Source organism: Littorina saxatilis, linkage group LG16, assembly GCF_037325665.1.
Source record: "Littorina saxatilis isolate snail1 linkage group LG16, US_GU_Lsax_2.0, whole genome shotgun sequence".
In the NCBI taxonomy this organism is placed as follows: Eukaryota; Metazoa; Mollusca; class Gastropoda; order Littorinimorpha; family Littorinidae; genus Littorina; species Littorina saxatilis.
The window spans coordinates 41,716,343-41,741,054 of NC_090260.1; the positions used below are offsets into that span (position 1 = coordinate 41,716,343).

Sequence of the window (24,712 nt, forward strand, 5' to 3'; positions counted from 1 at the left end):
TGTTAACAGACAATAAAGCAACAAGATTTCCTTCGTGGTTTAACTGCTTGCAGAATTCCTTTGAACACTTTCTTGCCAAGTGACCAAAATATCGTATTATTACTATTCTTGCAAAGGAACCGCTCCTGCCAAGGGTTTAGTACCTAGTAAACGCCAACCCCCAACTTTTAGTTTCAATATGTTATGCCAACAGATGTGCTAAATGAAACACAGTATGAGACTTACTTTTCTTTCCGATTGCTTTGACAGAGAATGTCCAGAAGGCAGCAGAATTTGTAGCACGAGGAACAGAACGTGCCCTGAAAACATTGGTCAAGAAGAAGTTACACAATCGTGTGAAGGGTCCGAGCCCTGTGGTGTGATGCTGACCATTACACACGGTAAATGAATCTGATGTGGATTACCGACGCGTATTAATGTCTAGTAGCCATGGTTATGGTTATTTGACGTTGTTATTGTCTTCTTCCTAATTGAGCCCGAAGTCGACTTCGCGAAGTCTGTGTACTGAGAAGTCAGTGACAAAGCGTCGTCTGGCCGTATAAAATTTCATCTCACACGGCATCACTGCAGAGCGCCTAGAACTGTACCCACAGAATATGCGCGATATAAGCTTCATTGATTGATTGATTGATTGATAAAGCGTCGTCTGGCCAGCTTCGCAAAGTCTGTGTACTGAGAAGTCAGTGACAAAGCGTCGTCTGGCCAGCTTCGCGAAGTCTGTGTACTGAGAAGTCAGTGACAAAGCGTCGTCTGGCCAGCCTCGCGAAGTCTGTGTACTGAGAAGTCAGTGACAAAGCGTCGTCTGGCCAGCCTCGCGAAGTGTGTGTACTGAGAAGTCAGTGACAAAGCGTCGTCTGGCCAGCTTCGCGAAGTGTGTGTACTGAGAAGTCAGTGACAAAGCGTCGTCTGGCCAGCTTCGCGAAGTCTGTGTACTGAGAAGTCAGTGACAAAGCGTCGTCTGGCCAGCTTCGCGAAGTCTGTGTACTGAGAAGTCAGTGATAAAGCGTCGTCTGGCCAGCTTCGCGAAGTGTGTGTACTGAGAAGTCAGTGACAAAGCGTCGTCTGGCCAGCTTCGCGAAGTCTGTGTTCTGAGAAGTCAGTGACAAAGCGTCGTCTGGCCAGCTTCGCGAAGTCTGTGTACTGAGAAGTCAGTGATAAAGCGTCGTCTGGCCAGCTTCGCAAAGTCTGTGTACTGAGAAGTCAGTGACAAAGCGTCGTCTGGCCAGCTTCGCGAAGTCTGTGTACTGAGAAGTCAGTGACAAAGCGTCGTCTGGCCAGCCTCGCGAAGTCTGTGTACTGAGAAGTCAGTGACAAAGCGTCGTCTGGCCAGCCTCGCGAAGTGTGTGTACTGAGAAGTCAGTGACAAAGCGTCGTCTGGCCAGCTTCGCGAAGTGTGTGTACTGAGAAGTCAGTGACAAAGCGTCGTCTGGCCAGCTTCGCGAAGTCTGTGTACTGAGAAATCAGTGACAAAGCGTCGTCTGGCCAGCTTCGCGAAGTCTGTGTACTGAGAAGTCAGTGACAAAGCCTCGTCTGGCCAGCTTCGCGAAGTGTGTGTACTGAGAAGTCAGTGACAAAGCGTCGTCTGGCCAGCTTCGCGAAGTCTGTGTACTGAGAAATCAGTGACAAAGCGTCGTCTGGCCAGCTTCGCGAAGTCTGTGTACTGAGAAGTCGGTGATAAAGCGTTGTCTGGCCAGCTTCGCGAAGTCTCTGTACTGAGAAGTCGGTGATAAAGCGTCGTCTGGCCAGCTTCGCAAAGTCTGTGTACTGAGAAGTCAGTGATAAAGCGTCGTCTGGCCAGCTTCGCGAAGTCTGTGCACTGAGAAGTCAGTGATAAAGCGTCGTCTGGCCAGCTTCGCGAAGTGTGTGTACTGAGAAGTCAGTGACAAAGCGTCGTCTGGCCAGCTTCGCGAAGTCTGTGTACTGAGAAGTCAGTGATAAAGCGTCGTCTGGCCAGCTTCGCGAAGTCTGTGTACTGAGAAGTCAGTGATAAAGCGTCGTCTGGCCAGCTTCGCGAAGTCTGTGTACTGAGAAGTCAGTGATAAAGCGTCGTCTGGCCAGCTTCGCGAAGTCTGTGTACTGAGAAGTCAGTGATAAAGCGTCGTCTGGCCAGCTTCGCGAAGTCTGTGTACTGAGAAGTCAGTGATAAAGTGTCGTCTGGCCAGCTTCGCCAAGTCTGTGTACTGAGAAGTCAGTGATAAAGCGTCATCTGGCCAGCTTCGCGAAGTCTGTGTACTGAGAAGTCAGTGATAAAGCGTCATCTGGCCAGCTTCGCGAAGTCTGTGTACTGAGAAGTCAGTGACAAAGCGTCGTCTGGCCAGCTTCGCTAAGTCTGTGTACTGAGAAGTCAGTGATAAAGCGTCGTCTGGCCAGCTTCGCCAAGTCTGTGTACTGAGAAGTCAGTGATAAAGCGTCGTCTGGCCAGCTTCGCGAAGTGTGTGTACTGAGAAGTCAGTGACAAAGCGTCGTCTGGCCAGCCTCGCCAAGTCTGTGTACTGAGAAGTCAGTGATCAAGCGTCGTCTGGCCAGCTTCGCGAAGTCTGTGTACTGAGAAGTCAGTGATAAAGCGTCGTCTGGCCAGCTTCGCGAAGTCTGTGTACTGAGAAGTCAGTGATAAAGCGTCGTCTGGCCAGCTTCGCGAAGTCTGTGTACTGAGAAGTCAGTGATAAAGCGTCGTCTGGCCAGCTTCGCGAAGTCTGTGTACTGAGAAGTCAGTGATAAAGCGTCGTCTGGCCAGCCTCGCGAAGTCTGTGTACTGAGAAGTCAGTGATAAAGTGTCGTCTGGCCAGCTTCGCGAAGTCTGTGTACTGAGAAGTCAGTGATAAAGCGTCGTCTGGCCAGCTTCGCGAAGTCTGTGTACTGAGAAGTCAGTGACAAAGCGTCGTCTGGCCAGCTTCGCGAAGTCTGTGTACTGAGAAGTCAGTGATAAAGCGTCGTCTGGCCAGCTTCGCCAAGTCTGTGTACTGAGAAGTCAGTGATAAAGCGTCGTCTGGCCAGCTTCGCGAAGTCTGTGTACTGAGAAGTCAGTGACAAAGCGTCGTCTGGCCAGCTTCGCCAAGTCTGTGTACTGAGAAGTCAGTGATAAAGTGTCGTCTGGCCAGCTTCGCGAAGTCTGTGTACTGAGAAGTCAGTGATAAAGCGTCGTCTGGCCAGCTTCGCGAAGTCTGTGTACTGAGAAGTCAGTGATAAAGCGTCGTCTGGCCAGCTTCGCGAAGTCTGTGTACTGAGAAGTCAGTGACAAAGCGTCGTCTGGCCAGCTTCGCGAAGTGTGTGTACTGAGAAGTCAGTGACAAAGCGTCGTCTGGCCAGCTTCGCGAAGTCTGTGTACTGAGAAGTCAGTGACAAAGCGTCGTCTGGCCAGCTTCGCGAAGTCTGTGTACTGAGAAGTCAGTGATAAAGCGTCGTCTGGCCAGCTTCGCGAAGTGTGTGTACTGAGAAGTCAGTGACAAAGCGTCGTCTGGCCAGCTTCGCGAAGTCTGTGTTCTGAGAAGTCAGTGACAAAGCGTCGTCTGGCCAGCTTCGCGAAGTCTGTGTACTGAGAAGTCTGTGATAAAGCGTCGTCTGGCCAGCTTCGCAAAGTCTGTGTACTGAGAAGTCAGTGACAAAGCGTCGTCTGGCCAGCTTCGCGAAGTCTGTGTACTGAGAAGTCAGTGACAAAGCGTCGTCTGGCCAGCCTCGCGAAGTCTGTGTACTGAGAAGTCAGTGACAAAGCGTCGTCTGGCCAGCCTCGCGAAGTGTGTGTACTGAGAAGTCAGTGACAAAGCGTCGTCTGGCCAGCTTCGCGAAGTGTGTGTACTGAGAAGTCAGTGACAAAGCGTCGTCTGGCCAGCTTCGCGAAGTCTGTGTACTGAGAAATCAGTGACAAAGCGTCGTCTGGCCAGCTTCGCGAAGTCTGTGTACTGAGAAGTCAGTGATAAAGCGTCGTCTGGCCAGCTTCGCGAAGTGTGTGTACTGAGAAGTCAGTGACAAAGCGTCGTCTGGCCAGCTTCGCGAAGTCTGTGTACTGAGAAATCAGTGACAAAGCGTCGTCTGGCCAGCTTCGCGAAGTCTGTGTACTGAGAAGTCGGTGATAAAGCGTTGTCTGGCCAGCTTCGCGAAGTCTGTGTACTGAGAAGTCAGTGATAAAGCGTCGTCTGGCCAGCTTCGCAAAGTCTGTGTACTGAGAAGTCAGTGATAAAGCGTCGTCTGGCCAGCTTCGCGAAGTCTGTGCACTGAGAAGTCAGTGATAAAGCGTCTTCTGGCCAGCTTCGCGAAGTGTGTGTACTGAGAAGTCAGTGACAAAGCGTCGTCTGGCCAGCTTCGCGAAGTCTGTTTACTGAGAAGTCAGTGATAAAGCGTCGTCTGGCCAGCTTCGCGAAGTCTGTGTACTGAGAAGTCAGTGATAAAGCGTCGTCTGGCCAGCTTCGCGAAGTCTGTGTACTGAGAAGTCAGTGATAAAGCGTCGTCTGGCCAGCTTCGCGAAGTCTGTGTACTGAGAAGTCAGTGATAAAGCGTCGTCTGGCCAGCTTCGCGAAGTCTGTGTACTGAGAAGTCAGTGATAAAGCGTCGTCTGGCCAGCTTCGCCAAGTCTGTGTACTGAGAAGTCAGTGATAAAGCGTCGTCTGGCCAGCTTCGCGAAGTCTGTGTACTGAGAAGTCAGTGATAAAGCGTCATCTGGCCAGCTTCGCGAAGTCTGTGTACTGAGAAGTCAGTGACAAAGCGTCGTCTGGCCAGCTTCGCCAAGTCTGTGTACTTAGAAGTCAGTGATAAAGCGTCGTCTGACCAGCTTCGCCAAGTCTGTGTACTGAGAAGTCAGTGATAAAGCGTCGTCTGGCCAGCTTCGCCAAGTGTGTGTACTGAGAAGTCAGTGACAAAGCGTCGTCTGGCCAGCTTCGCCAAGTCTGTGTACTGAGAAGTCAGTGATAAAGCGTCGTCTGGCCAGCTTCGCGAAGTCTGTGCACTCAGAAGTCAGTGATAAAGCGTCGTCTGGCCAGCTTCGCGAAGTCTGTGTACTGAGAAGTCAGTGATAAAGCGTCGTCTGGCCAGCTTCGCGAAGTCTGTGTACTGAGAAGTCTGTGATAAAGCGTCGTCTGGCCAGCTTCGCGAAGTCTGTGTACTGAGAAGTCAGTGATAAAGCGTCGTCTGGCCAGCTTCGCCAAGTCTGTGTACTGAGAAGTCAGTGATAAAGTGTCGTCTGGCCAGCTTCGCGAAGTCTGTGTACTGAGAAGTCAGTGATAAAGCGTCGTCTGGCCAGCTTCGCGAAGTCTGTGTACTGAGAAGTCAGTGACAAAGCGTCGTCTGGCCAGCCTCGCGAAGTCTGTGTACTGAGAAGTCAGTGATAAAGCGTCGTCTGGCCAGCTTCGCGAAGTCTGTGTACTGAGAAGTCAGTGATAAAGCGTCGTCTGGCCAGCTTCGCGAAGTCTGTGTACTGAGAAGTCAGTGACAAAGCGTCGTCTGGCCAGCTTCGCCAAGTCTGTGTACTGAGAAGTCAGTGATAAAGTGTCGTCTGGCCAGCTTCGCGAAGTCTGTGTACTGAGAAGTCAGTGATAAAGCGTCGTCTGGCCAGCTTCGCGAAGTCTGTGTACTGAGAAGTCAGTGATAAAGCGTCGTCTGGCCAGCTTCGCGAAGTCTGTGTACTGAGAAGTCAGTGACAAAGCGTCGTCTGGCCAGCTTCGCGAAGTGTGTGTACTGAGAAGTCAGTGATAAAGCGTCGTCTGGCCAGCTTCGCGAAGTCTGTGTACTGAGAAGTCAGTGATAAAGCGTCGTCTGGCCAGCTTCGCGAAGTCTGTGTACTGAGAAGTCAGTGACAAAGCGTCGTCTGGCCAGCTTCGCGAAGTGTGTGTACTGAGAAGTCAGTGATAAAGCGTCGTCTGGCCAGCTTCGCGAAGTCTGTGTACTGAGAAGTCAGTGATAAAGCGTCGTCTGGCCAGCTTCGCGAAGTCTGTGTACTGAGAAGTCAGTGACAAAGCGTCGTCTGGCCAGCTTCGCGAAGTCTGTGTACTGAGAAGTCAGTGATAAAGCGTCGTCTGGCCAGCTTCGCGAAGTCTGTGTACTGAGAAGTCAGTGACAAAGCGTCGTCTGGCCAGCTTCGCGAAGTCTGTGTACTGAGAAGTCAGTGATAAAGCGTCGTCTGGCCAGCTTCGCGAAGTGTGTGTACTGAGAAGTCAGTGACAAAGCGTCGTCTGACCAGCTTCGCGAAGTCTGTGTACTGAGAAGTCAGTGATAAAGCGTCGTCTGGCCAGCTTCGCGAAGTGTGTGTACTGAGAAGTCAGTGACAAAGCGTCGTCTGACCAGCTTCGCGAAGTCTGTGTACTGAGAAGTCAGTGACAAAGCGTCGTCTGGCCAGCTTCGCGAAGTCTGTGTACTGAGAAGTCAGTGATAAAGCGTCGTCTGGCCAGCTTCGCGAAGTCTGTGTACTAAGAAGTCAGTGACAAAGCGTCGTCTGGCCAGCTTCGCGAAGCCTGTGTACTGAGAAGTCAGTGACAAAGCGTCGTCTGGCCAGCTTCGCGAAGTCTGTGTACTGAGAAGTCAGTGACAAAGCGTCGTCTGGCCAGCTTCGCGAAGTGTGTGTACTGAGAAGTCAGTGACAAAGCGTCGTCTGGCCAGCTTCGCGAAGTGTGTGTACTGAGAAGTCAGTGATAAAGCGTCGTCTGGCCAGCTTCGCGAAGTCTGTGTACTGAGAAGTCAGTGATAAAGCGTCGTCTGGCCAGCTTCGCGAAGTCTGTGTACTGAGAAGTCAGTGACAAAGCGTCGTCTGGCCAGCTTCGCGAAGTGTGTGTACTGAGAAGTCAGTGATAAAGCGTCGTCTGGCCAGCTTCGCGAAGTCTGTGTACTGAGAAGTCAGTGACAAAGCGTCGTCTGGCCAGCTTCGCGAAGTCTGTGTACTGAGAAGTCAGTGATAAAGCGTCGTCTGGCCAGCTTCGCGAAGTCTGTGTACTGAGAAGTCAGTGACAAAGCGTCGTCTGGCCAGCTTCGCGAAGTCTGTGTACTGAGAAGTCAGTGACAAAGCGTCGTCTGGCCAGCTTCGCGAAGTGTGTGTACTGAGAAGTCAGTGACAAAGCGTCGTCTGGCCAGCTTCGCGAAGTCTGTGTACTGAGAAGTCAGTGACAAAGCGTCGTCTGGCCAGCTTCGCGAAGTGTGTGTACTGAGAAGTCAGTGACAAAGCATCGTCTGGCCAGCTTCGCGAAGTCTGTGTACTGAGAAGTCAGTGATAAAGCGTCGTCTGGCCAGCTTCGCGAAGTGTGTGTACTGAGAAGTCAGTGACAAAGCGTCGTCTGGCCAGCTTCGCGAAGTGTGTGTACTGAGAAGTCCGTGACAAAGCGTCGTCTGGCCAGCTTCGCGAAGTGTGTGTACTGAGAAGTCAGTGATAAAGCGTCGTCTGGCCAGCTTCGCGAAGTCTGTGTACTGAGAAGTCAGTGATAAAGCGTCGTCTGGCCAGCTTCGCAAAGTCTGTGTACTGAGAAGTCAGTGACAAAGCGTCGTCTGGCCAGCTTCGCAAAGTCTGTGTACTGAGAAGTCAGTGATAAAGCGTCGTCTGGCCAGCTTCGCGAAGTCTGTGTACTGAGAAGTCAGTGACAAAGCGTCGTCTGGCCAGCTTCGCGAAGTCTGTGTACTGAGAAGTCAGTGATAAAGCGTCGTCTGGCCAGCTTCGCGAAGTGTGTGTACTGAGAAGTCAGTGACAAAGCGTCGTCTGGCCAGCTTCGCGAAGTCTGTGTACTGAGAAGTCAGTGATAAAGCGTCGTCTGGCCAGCTTCGCGAAGTCTGTGTACTGAGAAGTCAGTGACAAAGCGTCGTCTGGCCAGCTTCGCGAAGTCTGTGTACTGAGAAGTCAGTGACAAAGCGTCGTCTGGCCAGCTTCGCGAAGTCTGTGTACTGAGAAGTCAGTGACAAAGCGTCGTCTGGCCAGCTTCGCGAAGTGTGTGTACTGAGAAGTCAGTGACAAAGTGTCGTCTGGCCAGCTTCGCGAAGTGTGTGTACTGAGAAGTCAGTGATAAAGCGTCGTCTGGCCAGCCTCGCGAAGTCTGTGTACTGAGAAGTCAGTGATAAAGCGTCGTCTGGCCAGCTTCGCGAAGTCTGTGTACTGAGAAGTCAGTGACAAAGCGTCGTCTGGCCAGCTTCGCGAAGTCTGTGTACTGAGAAGTCAGTGATAAAGCGTCGTCTGGCCAGCTTCGCGAAGTCTGTGTACTGAGAAGTCAGTGACAAAGCGTCGTCTGGCCAGCTTCGCGAAGTCTGTGTACTGAGAAGTCAGTGATAAAGCGTCGTCTGGCCAGCTTCGCGAAGTGTGTGTACTGAGAAGTCAGTGACAAAGCCTCGTCTGGCCAGCTTCGCGAAGTCTGTGTACTGAGAAGTCAGTGACAAAGCGTCGTCTGGCCAGCTTCGCGAAGTGTGTGTACTGAGAAGTCAGTGACAAAGCGTCGTCTGGCCAGCTTCGCGAAGTCTGTGTACTGAGAAGTCAGTGACAAAGCGTCGTCTGGCCAGCTTCGCGAAGTGTGTGTACTGAGAAGTCAGTGATAAAGCGTCGTCTGGCCAGCTTCGCGAAGTCTGTGTACTGAGAAGTCAGTGATAAAGCGTCGTCTGGCCAGCTTCGCAAAGTCTGTGTACTGAGAAGTCAGTGACAAAGCGTCGTCTGGCCAGCTTCGCGAAGTCTGTGTACTGAGAAGTCAGTGATAAAGCGTCGTCTGGCCAGCTTCGCGAAGTCTGTGTACTGAGAAGTCAGTGACAAAGCGTCGTCTGGCCAGCTTCGCGAAGTCTGTGTACTGAGAAGTCAGTGATAAAGCGTCGTCTGGCCAGCTTCGCGAAGTGTGTGTACTGAGAAGTCAGTGACAAAGCGTCGTCTGGCCAGCTTCGCGAAGTGTGTGTACTGAGAAGTCAGTGACAAAGCGTCGTCTGGCCAGCTTCGCGAAGTCTGTGTACTGAGAAGTCAGTGATAAAGCGTCGTCTGGCCAGCTTCGCGAAGTCTGTGTACTGAGAAGTCAGTGAGAAAGCGTCGTCTGGCCAGCTTCGCGAAGTGTGTGTACTGAGAAGTCAATGACAAAGCGTCGTCTGGCCAGCTTCGCGAAGTGTGTGTACTGAGAAGTCAGTGACAAAGCGTCGTCTGGCCAGCTTCGCGAAGTGTGTGTACTGAGAAGTCAGTGACAAAGCGTCGTCTGGCCAGCTTCGCGAAGTCTGTGTACTGAGAAGTCAGTGACAAAGCGTCGTCTGGCCAGCTTCGCGAAGTCTGTGTACTGAGAAGTCAGTGATAAAGCGTCGTCTGGCCAGCTTCGCGAAGTGTGTGTACTGAGAAGTCAGTGACAAAGCGTCGTCTGGCCAGCTTCGCGAAGTGTGTGTACTGAGAAGTCAGTGACAAAGCGTCGTCTGGCCAGCTTCGCGAAGTCTGTGTACTGAGAAGTCAGTGATAAAGCGTCGTCTGGCCAGCTTCGCGAAGTCTGTGTACTGAGAAGTCAGTGACAAAGCGTCGTCTGGCCAGCTTCGCCAAGTGTACTTCGCGTAGTCGACTTCGCCCAGTTTAGGACAGTCTTTAAAGTGTGGTGCTCTGTTAATTGTCTGTGAGATTGGGAAGGGGGGTGGGGGGTGGGGGTAGGATGTCGGCCAACAACAGCAAACCAAAGAAATAATCCAAAAGCAAACACCTTTATTTTCTTAAAATTCAAACAGATTTGGAGTCAAAGAAAGACACAGAGATTATTACAAAGTAGAATGAAAACAATGTACATGGCACAGTCATTTTGTTTTGTTTCTTTGTTATCCAGTGAGAGACTGTGACGGTGGGACACAGTCATTTTGTTCTGTTTCTTTGTTATCCAGTGAGAGACTGTGACGGTGGCACACAGTCATTTTGTTTTGTTTCTTTGTTATCCAGTGAGAGACTGTGACGGTGGCACACAGTCATTTTGTTTTGTTTCTTTGTTATCCAGTGACAGACTGTGACGGTGGCACACAGTCATTTTGTTTTGTTTCTTTGTTATCCAGTGACAGACTGTGACGGTGGCACACAGTCGTTTTGTTTTGTTTCTTTGTTATCCAGTGACAGACTGTGACGGTGGCACACAGTCATTTTGTTTTGTTTCTTTGTTATCCAGTGAGAGACTGTGACGGTGGCACACAGTCATTTTGTTTTGTTTCTTTGTTATCCTGTGAGAGACTGACGGTGGCACACAGTCATGTTGTTCTGTTTCTTTGTTATCCAGTGACAGACTGTGACGGTGGCACACAGTCATTTTGTTTTGTTTCTTTGTTATCCAGTGAGAGACTGTGACGGTGGCACACAGTCATTTTGTTTTGTTTCTTTGTTATCCAGTGACAGACTGTGACGGTGGCACACAGTCATTTTGTTTTGTTTCTTTGTTATCCAGTGACAGACTGTGACGGTGGCACACAGTCGTTTTGTTTTGTTTCTTTGTTATCCAGTGACAGACTGTGACGGTGGCACACAGTCGTTTTGTTTTGTTTCTTTGTTATCCAGTGACAAACTGTGACGGTGGCACACAGTCATTTTGTTTTGTTTCTTTGTTATCCAGTGAGAGACTGTGACGGTGGCACACAGTCGTTTTGTTTTGTTTCTTTGTTATCCAGTGACAGACTGTGACGGTGGCACGCAGTCATTTTGTTTTGTTTCATTGTTATTCAGTGACAGACTGTGACGGTGGCCAACAGTCATTTTGTTTTGTTTCTTTGTTATCCAGTGAGAGACTGTGACGGTGGCACACAGTCATGTTGTTCTGTTTCTTTGTTATCCAGTGAGAGACTGTGACGGTGGCACACAGTCATTTTGTTTTGTTTCTTTGTTATCCAGTGACAGACTGTGACGGTGGCACACAGTCATTTTGTTTTGTTTCTTTGTTATCCAGTGACAGACTGTGACGGTGGCACACAGTCATTTTGTTATATTTAGTCAAGTTTTGACTAAATATTTTAACATTGAGGGGGAATCGAAACGAGGGTCGTGGTGTATGTGCGTGTGTGTGTGCGTGTGTGTGTCTGTGTGTGTGTGTGTGTGTGTGTGTGTGTGTGTAGAGCGATTCAGACTAAACTACTGGACCGATCTTTATGAAATTTGACATGAGAGTTCCTGGGTATGAAATCCCCGAACGTTTTTTTCATTTTTTTGATAAATGTCTTTGATGACGTCACATCCGGCTTTTCGTGAAAGTTGAGGCGGCACTGTCACGCCCTCATTTTTCAACCAAATTGGTTGAAATTTTGGTCAAGTACTCTTCGACGAAGCCCGGGGTTCGGTATTGCATTTCAGCTTGGTGGCTTAAAAATTAATTAATGACTTTGGTCATTACAAATCTGAAAATTGTAAAAAAAAAAATAAAAATTTATAAAACGATCCAAATTTACGTTTATCTTATTCTCCATCATTTGCTGATTCCACAAACATATAAATATGTTATATTCGGATTAAAAACAAGCTCTGAAAATTAAATATATAAAAATTTTTATCAAAATTTTTTTTTCGAAATCAAATTAAAAACACTTTCATCTTATTCCTTGTTGGTTCCTGATTCCAAAAATATATAGATATGATATGTTTGGATTAAAAACACGCTCAGAAAGTTAAAACAAAGACAGGTACAGAAAAGCGTGCTATCCTTCTCAGCGCAACGAATACCCCGCTCTTCTTGTCAATTCCACGTGCACTGCCTTTGCCACGGGCGGTGGAGTGACGATGCTACGAGTATACGGTCTTGCTGCGTTGCGTTGCGTTCAGTTTCATTCTGTGAGTTCGACAGCTACTTGACTAAATATTGTATTTTCGCCTTACGCGACTTGTTTTGTTTCTTTGTTATCCAGTGACAGACTGTGACGGTGGGACGTACTCTTGCTACGTGTTTTTCTCTGTGAATATCAGAAAATACGAAGCTGCGTCAGTCACAGTGACTGTTAAAGGTGAGCTTATCTGCTGAATTTGTACTGTTCTTTTGAGTAACTGCTTTGGACTCGTGTTCCCTTCTGTTTTAGTAATTTGATTGGTGAGTTGATTGGTTGGTCAATGGGTTTAAGAGAACAATTGTTCAGGAATCTTTTTTTTCCATGCGAATATTATAAGATGTTTGATGGGTTGTTGACAGACCAGCTTTTTTGTCGGTCCGAGGGGGAGCATATCGTCTTTTGTTTCATATTTATTGACCAAGGCCGAAGGCCGCGGTCAATAAATATGAAACAAAAGTCGATATGCCCCCCGAGGACCGACAAAAAAGCTGGTCTGGCAACAAACCATCAAACATCGTTTTTGTCATCATTTTGGTGGTTCAACATTAAGTGAAAAATCAACACAGGGAGCCATGGTTTGAAACGCGAGTTCTGTTATTATAATGCATGTTCGGGGCCCCAGCACGTTGTTCAAAGCTGGCGTGCGAAAGCAACTTACTGTGTGTGATTTGAGTTTTAAATGTTGAGACAAGTATGTCAGGTTTGAGGATGCGAAGTTCTGTAGGTTCCGACTACAGAGTGGTGTGTGAAACCAACAGTAAGCGCCTTTGAAACGATAGTGCCCACATGTTGCATTCGAGCGATGGGATTGTCGTATTTCAAACGAGGTGATTTGCTTGCACAGTCAGCGTTGACCATCTCATAACAGATCTGTTATGTGGATTATCGTGCGACGTTCGAGTCGGGGGCAAGGAATCGCAGGAAGCAAAGATGAGTGTTTTTCCATTGTCACCTTTCTTTCCGGTTGTTGGTGCATATAATATTGTGCGGACAAAATGATGCGACGGCGAGTGTTTTTTGCTTCCAAGATTTTGTGGTGTGGGTATTGTTTTGCTCGTTTCATACCCACACCAAAACCAGAAACACACCCCACCCCACCCCCCCCCCTCCCTCACAATCAGTCCATGAACACAAACACTGACACACACAAATAAATGATCAAGTTACCCCCCCCCCCCCCAACCCTTCACTTGCACACCTGCAACGCAGACGATCATATTATTGATTAAATATTCATATAGGTCAGTGTTGGGTTTATTGTTCTTGCTTGTGTTATTGCAGAATCGGTTATCTCTTATTGCTACACGTGTCTCTTCATTACATTTCACCATCGCCCTACCACCCTGCCCCTCTCAGTATTCCACGACTCGGTTTTCAGTGGTAAATATTAGTAATCGAATATTGAAGCTACGTTGAGTCAAAGGTCACAGAAGATTTGCATCGTGCAGCACTGCACGAATTGGGTCAAAGGACACAAACGATTTGCGTCGTGCCGCGAAGGAAAGATAATCGCGATCTTGTTTCTCATTGCCTCTCTGTTTTTCATTAGACTTGTCATTCTGCTTGCTCGGCTTTGTCAGATGTCTTCATTTCTTGTTGCTATGTTCTTTGCTTTTTTTATTATTATTTTTTTATTTGCGCTTAGTTTATCGATATGTTTTATCTTCTCACAAAGTCATGGAGTGCGTGTATCATATGACTTTGTGAGAAGATAAAACATATCGATAGGTTTCATTTGTTTGCGATAAAGCATAAATGTATGACCTTTGATGAGGTAGTTTTGTTTTTTGTTTACATTTGCCAGTTCGCCAGTTCGTATTTGGAACTTGGCGAAGCAGTGTCGTCTGTTTAGGTCTGGGGAAACGCCAATGAAAAGAGCCGAAGAATCCTCGAGCGTTTCTATTGGGTTTGCTTTTGATTATCCATGTAATAGGGCTTCCTGCAACTATGGTAACCGGGGATTTATTCCCCGGGGAACATGAGATTTATTTCCCAGGTGCTTGTGAATGAAAACTCGTGAAAATGATGACAATGTTTGTTGTTGAAGTATTTTTGTTGAGTTTTCTTTTTAATTTGCTTTCCTTTTTCTCTGATAACAATTAGTCAAGTGTTTGACTAAATGTTTTAAAATAGACCAAAAATCGAGATGAGGGTAGTAGTGTTTGTGTGTAAGTATGTGTAGAACGATTTCTAGAAAACTACTGGATCGATCTTCACGAAACTTAATCAATCAATCAATCAATGACGCTTATATCGCGCATATTCCGTGGGTACAGTTCTAGGCGCTCTGCAGTGATGCCGTGTGAGATGAAATTTTATACGGCCAGTAAATTGCAGCCATTTCGGCGCATATTTACCTGTCACGGCCTATTATTCCAAGTCACACGGGTATAGGTAGACAATTATTAACTGTGCCTAAGCAATTTTGCCAGGAAAGACCCTTTTGTCAATCGTGGGATCTTTAACGTGCACACCCAATGTAGTGTACACGGGGGGAGGGTTCGGACACCGAAGAGAGTCTGCACACAAAGTTGACTCTGAAATAAATTTCCGCCGAACCTGGGATCGAACTCACGCTGACAGCGGCCAACTGAATACAAATCCAGCGCGCTACCAACTGAGCTATATCCCCGCCCCAATGCAGACATTCTCCCCGGGTTTGTTTTTCTTTTTTTCGATGAATGTCATGCAAGTGTCTGAGTATACATATTTTTTCTGGGCTAGACAAAACTCAATTTGGTCAAGAACATTAGTAATCATTATGATTCTTGTTGGAAAAATCACTTTTTTTCAAAATGTGGATGTTGAGTCTATAATAATAATTAAAAAAATCAGGGTATTTATATGGCGCAAATCCTAATATAGTTCTAGGCGCCTTACAATTAATGTTCATTATAATTATCTTCATTACAGCAAAAATAAACATTTAAAGATTCTTCAAATAAATACAAAATACAATCACGTACATAATCACACCGGTGACACTGTGACGGTTCCCCTACGCTTTGTGTTCGGTGCCCTGACCCTTTGTGTTCGGTTCCCACTCGGTTCCCACACGCCAAAATTCGCGGACAAAACATCCATTTATGGTAGTATTACGCAATGTTGCTCTCTGAGAATGGTCTTGTTAGATCTGTGAGTGTTTACACTACATGCCTAGGTGCTGTTGGATTGAAGGTTTTTGATATTTTAGCCGTTATCAGGTAGAATGCCTTCCACTTTACTGCAAAACTGCATAATTCGTAGCATCGGCAAGAAATATCCTACCAAAAAATGCCTGCTTGGAACTGTCCGTGGTCCAGCAAAAAGTTCAACATGTCTGTAGCAGACAGCCCAAGTTTCAAGATTGTAGGGCCATCCAAACAGCCGTAATAATAAAAACAACAAAAGTAGTCAGTGAAATTGGCTGTGTTCGGTCCCCCCACACTTTTGTGACGTAGGCGTGACGGTTCCCATAATTCATTGTGTCGGTCCCCACTTTCTGTGTCGGACCCCACTTTCGACCTAATTTCTCTGTGACGGACCCCACAACCAGCCTATTTTGTGTCGGTCCCCACACCTTCTTGGATTTATGACTTGCCGGTTACTTGTATCATTGTATTCATTGAATCTAATTGTCTCGGAGTTATTTTTCAGCAAAAACCGGCAAGGCAGCACCTTTTGTGATACCAAGTAAGTCAGATGACATCAGTATGTGTGTGTGTGTGTGTGTGTGTGTGTGTGTGTGTGTGTGTGAGAGAGAGAGAGAGAGAGAGAGAGAGAGAGAGAGAGAGAGAGAGAGAGAGAGAGAGAGAGAGAGTGAGAGAGAGAGAGAGAGATTGACACCTTTCCAGATCACTCCGGTTATGCGACACTACCGCGAGCGTCACTACCGCGTGTCACACTACCGCGAGTACGACACTACCGCGTGTAACACTACCGCGTGTCACACTACCGCGAGTACGACACTACCGCGAGTATAACACTGCCGCGTGTCACACTACCGCGCGTACCACAACCGCGAGTACCATAACCGTAGAGAGAACGCATGCAAACTTACTTCTTGTGAGTTTGTGTTCTAACTTTGATTGGAAGCAACCCATTCTATATGTATTCTGATAGTGTGTTCTGATCGTTTTGAGTTCTTGGTTAGCATGACAAACATTGAATTAGTGTTCAGAGAACAGACCAGGCCTTTTTATATTTAGTCAAGTTTTGACTAAATATTTTAACATCGATGGGGAATCGAAACGAGGGTCGTGGTGTATGTGCGTGTGTCTGTGTGTCTGTGTGTCTGTGTGTCTGTGTGTCTGTGTGTCTGTGTGTGCGTGTGTGTGTGTGTGTAGAGCGATTCAGACTAAACTACTGGACCGATCTTTATGAAATTTGACATGAGAGTTCCTGGGTATGAAATCCCCGAACGTTTTTTTCATTTTTTTGATAAATGTCTTTGATGACGTCATATCCGGCTTTTCGTGAAAGTTGAGGCGGCACTGTCACGCCCTCATTTTTCAACCAAATTGGTTGAAATTTTCGTCAAGTAGTCTTCGACGAAGCCCGGACTTCGGTATTGCATTTCAGCTTGGTGGCTTAAAAATTAATTAATGACTTTGGTCATTAAAAATCTGAAAATTGTAAAAAAAAATAAAAATTTATAAAACGATCCAAATTTACGTTTATCTTATTCTCCATCATTTGCTGATTCCAAAAAACATATAAATATGTTATATTCGGATTAAAAACAAGCTCTGAAAATTAAATATATAAAAATTATTATCAAAATTAAATTGTCCAAATCAATTTAAAAACACTTTCATCTTATTCCTTGTCGGTTCCTGATTCCAAAAACATATAGATATGATATGTTTGGATTAAAAACACGCTCACAAAGTTAAAACAAAGAGAGGTACAGAAAAGCGTGCTATCCTTCTTAGCGCAACTACTACCCCGCTCTTCTTGTCAATTTCACTGCCTTTGCCATGAGCGGTGGACTGACGATGCTACGAGTATACGGTCTTGCTGAAAAATGGCATTGCGTTCAGTTTCATTTTGTGAGTTCGACAGCTACTTGACTAAATATTGTATTTTCGCCTTACGCGACTTGTTGTTTTATATTTCAAGGAAACATTTCAACCTTTGCCTTCAGCCATGGAAGTCATAAAATGACACGCGGTAATGTTATACTCGCGGTAGTGTGACACGCGGTAGTGTTATACTCGCGGTAGTGTCGTACTCGCGGTAGTGTCGTACTCGCGGTAAGTTCTGTTTCCGTACCCGCGACAGCGGCAGCGACAAAAGAAAACGCGCGCAAACGCGTGACGTGTTTCCGTACTTGCGTTTTAAACATGCGGTAAAATCTGTAAACTCCCGCGTTGCCGCGCGACAACGCGAAAAAATCGCTCCAGGACCCTTTCAAAAAAATCGCGTCGCTTGCCGCTTGTCGCGCCGCTAACGCGTCGCGCGTGTGGAAACACTCCTGGTCATTTTCTATGTGCTTGATTTTCGTCGCGCCGCTGGAAAAACGCTGTCGCGGGTACGGAAACACAACTCTCTCTCTCTCTCTCTCTCTCTCTCTCTCTCTCTCTCTCTCTCTCTCTCTCTCTCTCTCTCTCTCTCTCTCTCTCTCTCTCTCTCTGTCTCTCTCTCTCTCTCTCACAAACACACACACACACACACACACACACACATACTGATGTCATCTGACTTACTTGGTATCACAAAAGGTGCTGCCTTGCCGGTTTTTGCTGAAAAATAACTCCGAGACAATTAGATTCAATGAATACAATGATACAAGTAACCGGCAAGTCATAAATCCAAGAAGGTGTGGGGACCGACACAAAATAGGCTGGTTGTGGGGTCCGTCACAGAGAAATTAGGTCGAAAGTGGGGTCCGACACAGAAAGTGGGGACCGACACAATGAATTATGGGAACCGTCACGCCTACGTCACAAAAGTGTGGGGGGACCGAACACAGCCAATTTCACTGACTACTTTTGTTGTTTTTATTATTACGGCTGTTTGGATGGCCCTACAATCTTGAAACTTGGGCTGTCTGCTACAGACATGTTGAACTTTTTGCTGGACCACGGACAGTTCCAAGCAGGCATTTTTTGGTAGGATATTTCTTGCCGATGCTACGAATTATGCAGTTTTGCAGTAAAGTGGAAGGCATTCTACCTAATAACGGCTAAAATATCAAAAACCTTCAATCCAACAGCACCTAGGCATGTAGTGTAAACACTCACAGATCTAACAAGACCATTCTCAGAGAGCAACATTGCGTAATACTACCATAAATGGATGTTTTGTCCGCGAATTTTGGCGTGTGGGAACCGAGTGGGAACCGAACACAAAGGGTCAGGGCACCGAACACAAAGCGTAGGGGAACCGTCACAGTGTCACCGGTGTGATAATGCACATTCAACGGGGAGTTGATGGAGCTGCTGCAGAAGAGGAATGGCGTGCTGTCTGCGTGAAGGCGCCTAAGATCAGTCTCGCAGCACAGTTCCTGACATGCTGAAGTGTTTTGATCAGATAGACGGGAAGACCTGACAAAAGTGATTTGCAGGTGTGACAGGTGTGACAGGTGTGACAGAACGAATGATGTAACCTGCGTTTTGGTGGCTTCGGTGGACAGAAATGGGCAAATGGGGCTTATACGTCTGAGTTCTAGAATGTTTTGCAGATGTGGTTGACTTGTGTTTTCATGTTAAGTTCTTTATCAATGTAAACACCGAGATTGTTCACTGTATCTGGGAAACCTATTGTGGCGTCGCAAATGAGCAAGGCGTTGGGCGATTGGGTGACTGGTGTTGTTTGATAAATAAGCATGGCTTCTGTTTTGTCATGGTCGAGTTGCAGTTTGTTTCAACACATCCAGTCCTTAATGTCCTCAACACATGTCTGGATACGGTATTTTGCTGTATCAATTTCAGTTTCCTTGCCAGAACATCTGAGTTGTGTGTCGTCAGCGAAGAGTTGTTGTGGACAGGAATGATTGGACAGTACTTTTGATAGTGGATGTGTGTACAGGACGAACAGTATGGGCCCGAGAACTGAGCCCTCAGGGACCCCGAACTCGAGCTTAACCGGCTTCGAGGTCGTGTGGTTAACTGTAACACATAGACGTCTATCAGACAAGAAGGACGACAACCAACTAAGGGCATTCCCTGAGGTGCCAAAATCATGTTCAAGACGACTAACAAGAATTCCATGATCAATAGTATCGAACGCCCCGGAGAGGTCGAGCAGGGTCATGCATTGTAGACTTGATTTTGTTCAGATGCAATGAGAAGGTCATTTAAGATTTGCATCAATGGATAGCAGCGCTAGTGATGGTGGTGGGAAGGAGGTTGGGTGTTGTGCAAGTTTGAATATGTGAAATATTCTTAGGGTTGAATAACTAAATGGATTGATACAGGTACCATAAAGAGTTCTCTCGAACATTATTTTATGTAGCTGAAACTGCTTTTTTTTTAGGGGGGGCGGGGTCATAGGTAGTGGAATCCTCATGTATAGACCTTCAGAACCCTGAGAATATCAGGTCTTAAAATGGGGGTAAACTTACGTGGTTATGATCAGAATATCTTAGAAAACATGGTCTTGAAAATTTCTTATCGGGGGTTAGGTGTCTTAAAAGGTAGGCAGTCTTTTATGGGGTAAGGTGGTTCTGGGGGGGGGGGGGGCAGTCTTTTATGGGGTAAGGTGGTTCGGGGGGGGGGGGGGCAGTCTTTTATGGGGTAAGGTGGTTCAGGGGGGGGGCAGTCTTTTATGGGGTAAGGTGGTTCAGGGGGGGGGGGGCAGTCTTTTATGGGGTAAGGTGGTTCAGGGGGGGGGGGGCAGTCTTTTATGGGGTAAAGTGGTTCAGGGGGGGGGGGGGCAGTCCTTTATTGGGTAAGGTGGTTCAGGGGGGGGGGGGGCAGTCTTTTGTGGGGTAAGGTGGTTCAGGGGGGGCAGTCTTTTATGGGGTAAGGTGGTTCAGGGGGGGCAGTCTTTTATGGGGTAAGGTGGTTCAGGGGGGGGCAGTCTTTTATGGGGTAAGGTGGTTCAGGGGGGGTGCATTTTTTATGGGGTAAGGTGGTTCAGGGGGGGGGGGGGGCAGTCTTTTATGGGGTAAGGTGGTTCAGGGGGGGGGGGGGCAGTCTTTTATGGGGTAAGGTGGTTCAGGGGGGGGGGGGGGAGTCTTTTATGGGGTAAGGTGGTTCAGGGGGGGGTGCATTTTTTTATGGGGTAAGGTGGTTCAGGGGGGGGGCAGTCTTTTATGGGGTAAGGTGGTTCAGGGGGGGGGGGGGGGGCAGTCTTTTGTGGGGTAAGGTGGTTCAGGGGGGGGGGGGGCAGTCTTTTGTGGGGTAAGGTGGTTCAGGGGGGGGGCAGTCTTTTGTGGGGTAAGGTGGTTCAGGGGGGGGGGCAGTCTTTTATGGGGTAAGGTGGTTCAGGGGGGGGGGGCAGTCTTTTATGGGGTAAGGTGGTTCAGGGGGGGGCAGTCTTTTATGGGGTAAGGTGGTTCAGGGGAGGGGGGGGGGCAGTCTTTTATGGGGTAAGGTGGTTCAGGGGGGGGGCAGTCTTTTATGGGGTAAGGTGGTTCAGGGGGGGGGGGGGCAGTCTTTTATGGGGTAAGGTGGTTCAGGGGGGGGGCAGTCTTTTATGGGGTAAGGTGGTTCAGTGGGGGGGGGGGGTAGTCTGTTATGGGGTAAGGTGGTTCAGGGGGGGGGGGGCAGTCTTTTATGGGGTACGGTGGTTCAGGGGGGGGGGGGCAGTCTGTTACGGGGTAAGGTGGTTCAGAGGGGGGGGGGGGGGGGCAGTCTTTTATGGGGTACGGTGGTTCAGGGGGGGGGCAGTCTGTTACGGGGTAAGGTGGTTCAGAGGGGGGGGGGGGGGGCAGTCTTCTATGGGGTAAGGTGGTTCAGGGGGGGGGGGGGGCAGTCTGTTACGGGGTAAGGTGGTTCAGAGAGGGGGGGGGGGCAGTCTTTTATGGGGTAAGGTGGTTCGGGGGGGGGGGGGGGGCAGTCTTTTATGGGGTAAGGTGGTTCAGGGGGGGGGGGGGGGGGCATGGGGCAACGAAGGTGAGTCGTGTGCAAGCCTTTGCTTTTCTTTTTAAAGTATTGTATCCATAGCTGACTGTGACGATTTTACCAATTGGTCTAGTGTATAAACGTTTGGTTGAGAATCTCAGAAAGAGATTGTGTGTATCTCAGAGATACACACAATCTCTTTCTGTGCTGACACTGTACTTTCTTGCCCAAAGAATACACAGCAGCGTTAATTTAGTTTGAACAATTTCGTTTATAAGTGGCTAACTATATATTGTTTAAAATTCAGAACATCCTCTATTTATCACAGGTTAATTAATACATAGATGCCCACAATGGGAGAACACAAGTCATTCTTCTTCAAAAGTTTCTGGTGAAAAACACAGTATTTAGAACATATGATGACGATGAGTTTTAGTGTTAGACGCTTAGCTTGAGGTCGAAGAAATAATGATAACAGGATGACGAACAGCAAATGTTGAGACGACGACGATCCAGTGACGACAGGTCGACGTAGACAACAGGTACAGCAGGTTACACCAAGTGGTTATTCGACGAACAGGTTAGCGAATTCCGTGTAGATATATGTATACAATTAATAAAACAGCTGATCCAATCCTCGGTGAAGAGAATTCAGTGTCTGCACACAACGTGTAGCATACCGTTAACAAATCGTTCATCTAGTAACATGTAAAATGAAACAGAATCTGTTTCAGCATTTTGAGAAATGGAATACAAATTACCTATTCGTGTCATCTAATTTCTCCAAACAAACAGACAAATGATTACATGAACACACACTAGGATTGGCTTCATCAGAAAGTTACTGATTATGAATCATTTACTAATCTGCCTAGAATCTTTCGTACAGGACTTCTTCGGGTCTTGACGAACAGACTGGAACTGATCGTTGGTTTTACGTTACGACGATTGTTGTCTGTCGCCAAGCAATACCTAGGTTACATTGCTCTCGAATGAACGAGAATGTTATTAATCATGAAGCAATTCTAAACATTGACATCTCTTCATGCCACTATCGCTGGTCTTAGCAATTATATTATGTTTAGAAGAAATACTCGCCCAACCTTCGTGTTTCCTAGACAAGAGACAAGGTTACGAAAATTACGTCATCGACATTTACAGTGTGACGTCACCATGACGAATACAGTCTCGGCTTATTATCTAAAGAATCTTTGGAGGTTCACTGTCTCGATTATTTTATGCTGACTGCCGCACAAAGTATATCATCACACTGACAAAGACAAACGTCGAAACCGGTCTGTTCGTGTTTTTGGCTCACGTAAGTGTAGCCTATGCGATCGTAACTTTGTCTGTCTGTGCGTGCGTGCGTGCGTGCGTCTGTGCGTGTGTATGTCTGTGGTAGAAACTCTAACATTTGAAGACGTCACATTACATTGACGTCACATTATGACGTAAGAGGGTTAGACGTCACGCGAAGGAAGTACTGACAGTCTCGGTCATTATTATTTTGAGCGCGCCGAGACTAGTTGGCAGTCGTGTCCTTGTAAGTAGGCCACATGCAGACAGACAGATCTAGATCTAGTGTCTCGCTTTCTTGCACAGTTTCACCTATGCTCTTTGTGTGTGTATGTGTGTGTGTGTGTGTGTGTGTGTGTGTGTATGTCTGTGTGTGTGTGTGTGACGGAGTGATTGAGTTTGTGTTACTGTTTGTCGATTTCTTACGTGAGCCTTGAAGGCTTCGCCTCTTGTTATTGTTGGTAGTTTTGGTGAGTACATTGTCATTGTTATCTCGTTCTTGTTCTTCTCGTCTCTTGTTCCTGTTCTGTACACAGACTAAATCCCAATATTGTTATCTCGTTCTTGTTCTTCTCGTCTCTTGTTTCTGTTCTGTACACAGACTAAATCCCAATATTGTTTAATTTGTTTTTCCAGACTGCGAGAAGAACACATACGGTCCGGAATGTTCGGACAAGTGTGGTCGCTGTGCTGTAAACCAGACGTGTAACACAACCACTGGCCACTGTCCGGCCTGTCTGGATGGATGGACACCTCCGCTTTGCATTGAAGGTAGAGTGTGTGTGTCTAAAGCCTGTTCTTTGTATACGCTACGTGTAGCTGCACGCAGTGGAAAAAAGTACTGCATGCAGTGGATTTCACTGCATAGGTTTGGCTCTAGGCTGTAGAAAGGTGTGTCTCCCGCAGTCGACGCTGATTGGCTTGCTAGCAATGACGCATCCAAATGTCACATCTTTACCTCATGACACCATCACAAGTCTGACGATCACTCTTCGAAAGTGGTATGGGTTCCCAGTCTGGATCTCTGGCACCATTTCGTGCTTTGTGTTTTTTATTGTGCAACATTATGTCGGATTACGTGATATGACGGGCACCAAGAGAAATTCCTTCTGGGACTAAGAGAAATCAGTAGGGGTTGTCGTCCCTTTCAGTGGTACGACTAAACGCTGCAGCACAGTTCGGGTATGACATTGCCTTTAATGTCTGTTAAGCGAGAGCAGGAGATGATGTAGCGTGTTTCTGATCTACATTTCTGTTGATGAAGGTGGGTTGCCATGGCGTTTGCCTTTCGTGCTGTTATTCTTTTAAACACATTTTGACTGCTCATATACCTAAGCTTGCTGAATCTTTTCTCCTAGCGAAACCCGAAGATCCACTACTGACCCCAAACGAGAAGGCAGCGGTGGCTGTTGCTGTGGGTGGGGCAGTCTCCTGGGTCTTCATGGCTTGCCTTGTTCAGCTATGTGACATCTTGGAACACAGAGGGTGGCTGCCCTTTGTTAGTCTCGGAGGCAAGAAGAAAGACAAAGACAAAGAAGGCAATGACTCAGAAGATTCTTCAGATGAAGAAGAACCGCCTTCAAAATGTTCCCGATTCCTCAAGTGCATTTTCTGCGGGGGTGCTGGCATATGTTTTTTAAGCTTTCTGTTCTGTATCTCGCGTGGGAAGCTGATGTCTGAAAAGTTCATCTGGCGAAAGGAGACGGACATTCAGGAAGACGTTGAAGCGTCTCCACCGGACAATAGCATGACAGACGAGCAGGCCAGCCGAGACACTTCTGAGGGAAGTGCAGATCAGGAAGGGTAGGTTGGGTTTGGGAGAGGGGGTAAGAAGGGAGGGAGTCTTCTAGTGGGTAGGTTGGGTGGGGGAGAGGGGGTAAGAAGGGAGGGAGTCTTCTATTGGGTAGGTTGGGTGGGGGAGAGGGGGTAAGAAGGGAGGGAGTCTTCTATTGGGTAGGTTGGGTGGGGGAGAGGGGGTAAGAAGGGAGGGAGTCTTCTATTGGGTAGGTTGGGTGGGGGAGAGGGGGTAAGAAGGGAGGGAGTCTTCTATTGGGTAGGTTGGGTGGGGGAGAGGGGGTAATAAGGGAGGGAGTTTTCTATTGGGTAGGTTGGTTGGGGGAGAGGGGGTAAGAAGGGAGAGAGTCTTCTATTGGGTAGGTTGGGTGGGGGAGAGGGGGTAAGAAGGGAGAGAGTCTTCTATTGGGTAGGTTGGTTGGGGGAGAGGGGGTAAGAAGGGAGAGAGTCTTCTATTGGTTAGGTTGGTTGAGGGAGGGGGGGTAAGAAGGGAGGGAGTCCTCTATTGGGTAGGTTGGTTGGGGGAGAGGGGGTAAGAAGGGAGAGAGTCTTCTATTGGGTAGGTTGGTTGGGAGAGAGGGGGTAAGATGGGAGGGAGTCTTCTAGTGGGTAGGTTGGTTGGGGAAGAGGGGGTAAAAAGGGAGGGAGTCTTCTAGTGGGTAGGTTGGTTGGGGGAGAGGGGGTAAGAAGGGAGGGAGTCTTCTATTGGGTAGGTTGGTTGGGGGAGGAGGGGGTAAGAAGGGAGGGAGTCTTCTATTGAGTAGGATGGTTGGGGAGGGGGTAAGAAGGGAGGGAGTCTTCTATTGGGTAGGTTGGTTGGGGGAGGAGGGGGTAAGAAGGGAAGGAGTCTTCTATTGGGTAGGTTGGTTGGGGGAGGAGGGGGTAAGAAGGGAGGGAGTCTTCTATTGGGTAGGTTGGTTGGGGGAGGAGGGGGTACGAAG

At 47.8% G+C, this 24,712-nt stretch overlaps 1 protein-coding gene across 1 annotated transcript; it reads left to right on the forward strand.

Annotated features, from left to right (window-relative positions):
- Positions 1 to 26: 26 nt before the first annotated feature.
- Positions 27 to 23,785, forward strand: LOC138950113 (uncharacterized). The gene is made up of 4 exons (XM_070321869.1): positions 27 to 380; positions 11,773 to 11,868; positions 22,614 to 22,748; positions 23,336 to 23,785. Exons 1-4 carry the CDS (start codon positions 203 to 205, stop codon positions 23,782 to 23,784), a joined length of 858 nt encoding a protein of 285 aa, XP_070177970.1. The 5' UTR covers positions 27 to 202; the 3' UTR covers position 23,785.
- The last annotated feature ends 927 nt before the right edge of the window (positions 23,786 to 24,712 follow it).

What these genes read in the sequence shown, in the direction of transcription:
- LOC138950113 (XM_070321869.1), top strand. Translation starts at nt 203, where the DNA reads ATGAAACACAGTATGAGACTTACTTTTCTTTCCGATTGCTTTGACAGA. An exon ending in GATGCTGACCATTACACACG is followed by an intron (nt 381 to 11,772) that starts GTAAATGAATCT and finishes TTTGTTATCCAG; the next exon opens with TGACAGACTGTGACGGTGGG. An exon ending in ACCTCCGCTTTGCATTGAAG is followed by an intron (nt 22,749 to 23,335) that starts GTAGAGTGTGTG and finishes CTTTTCTCCTAG; the next exon opens with CGAAACCCGAAGATCCACTA.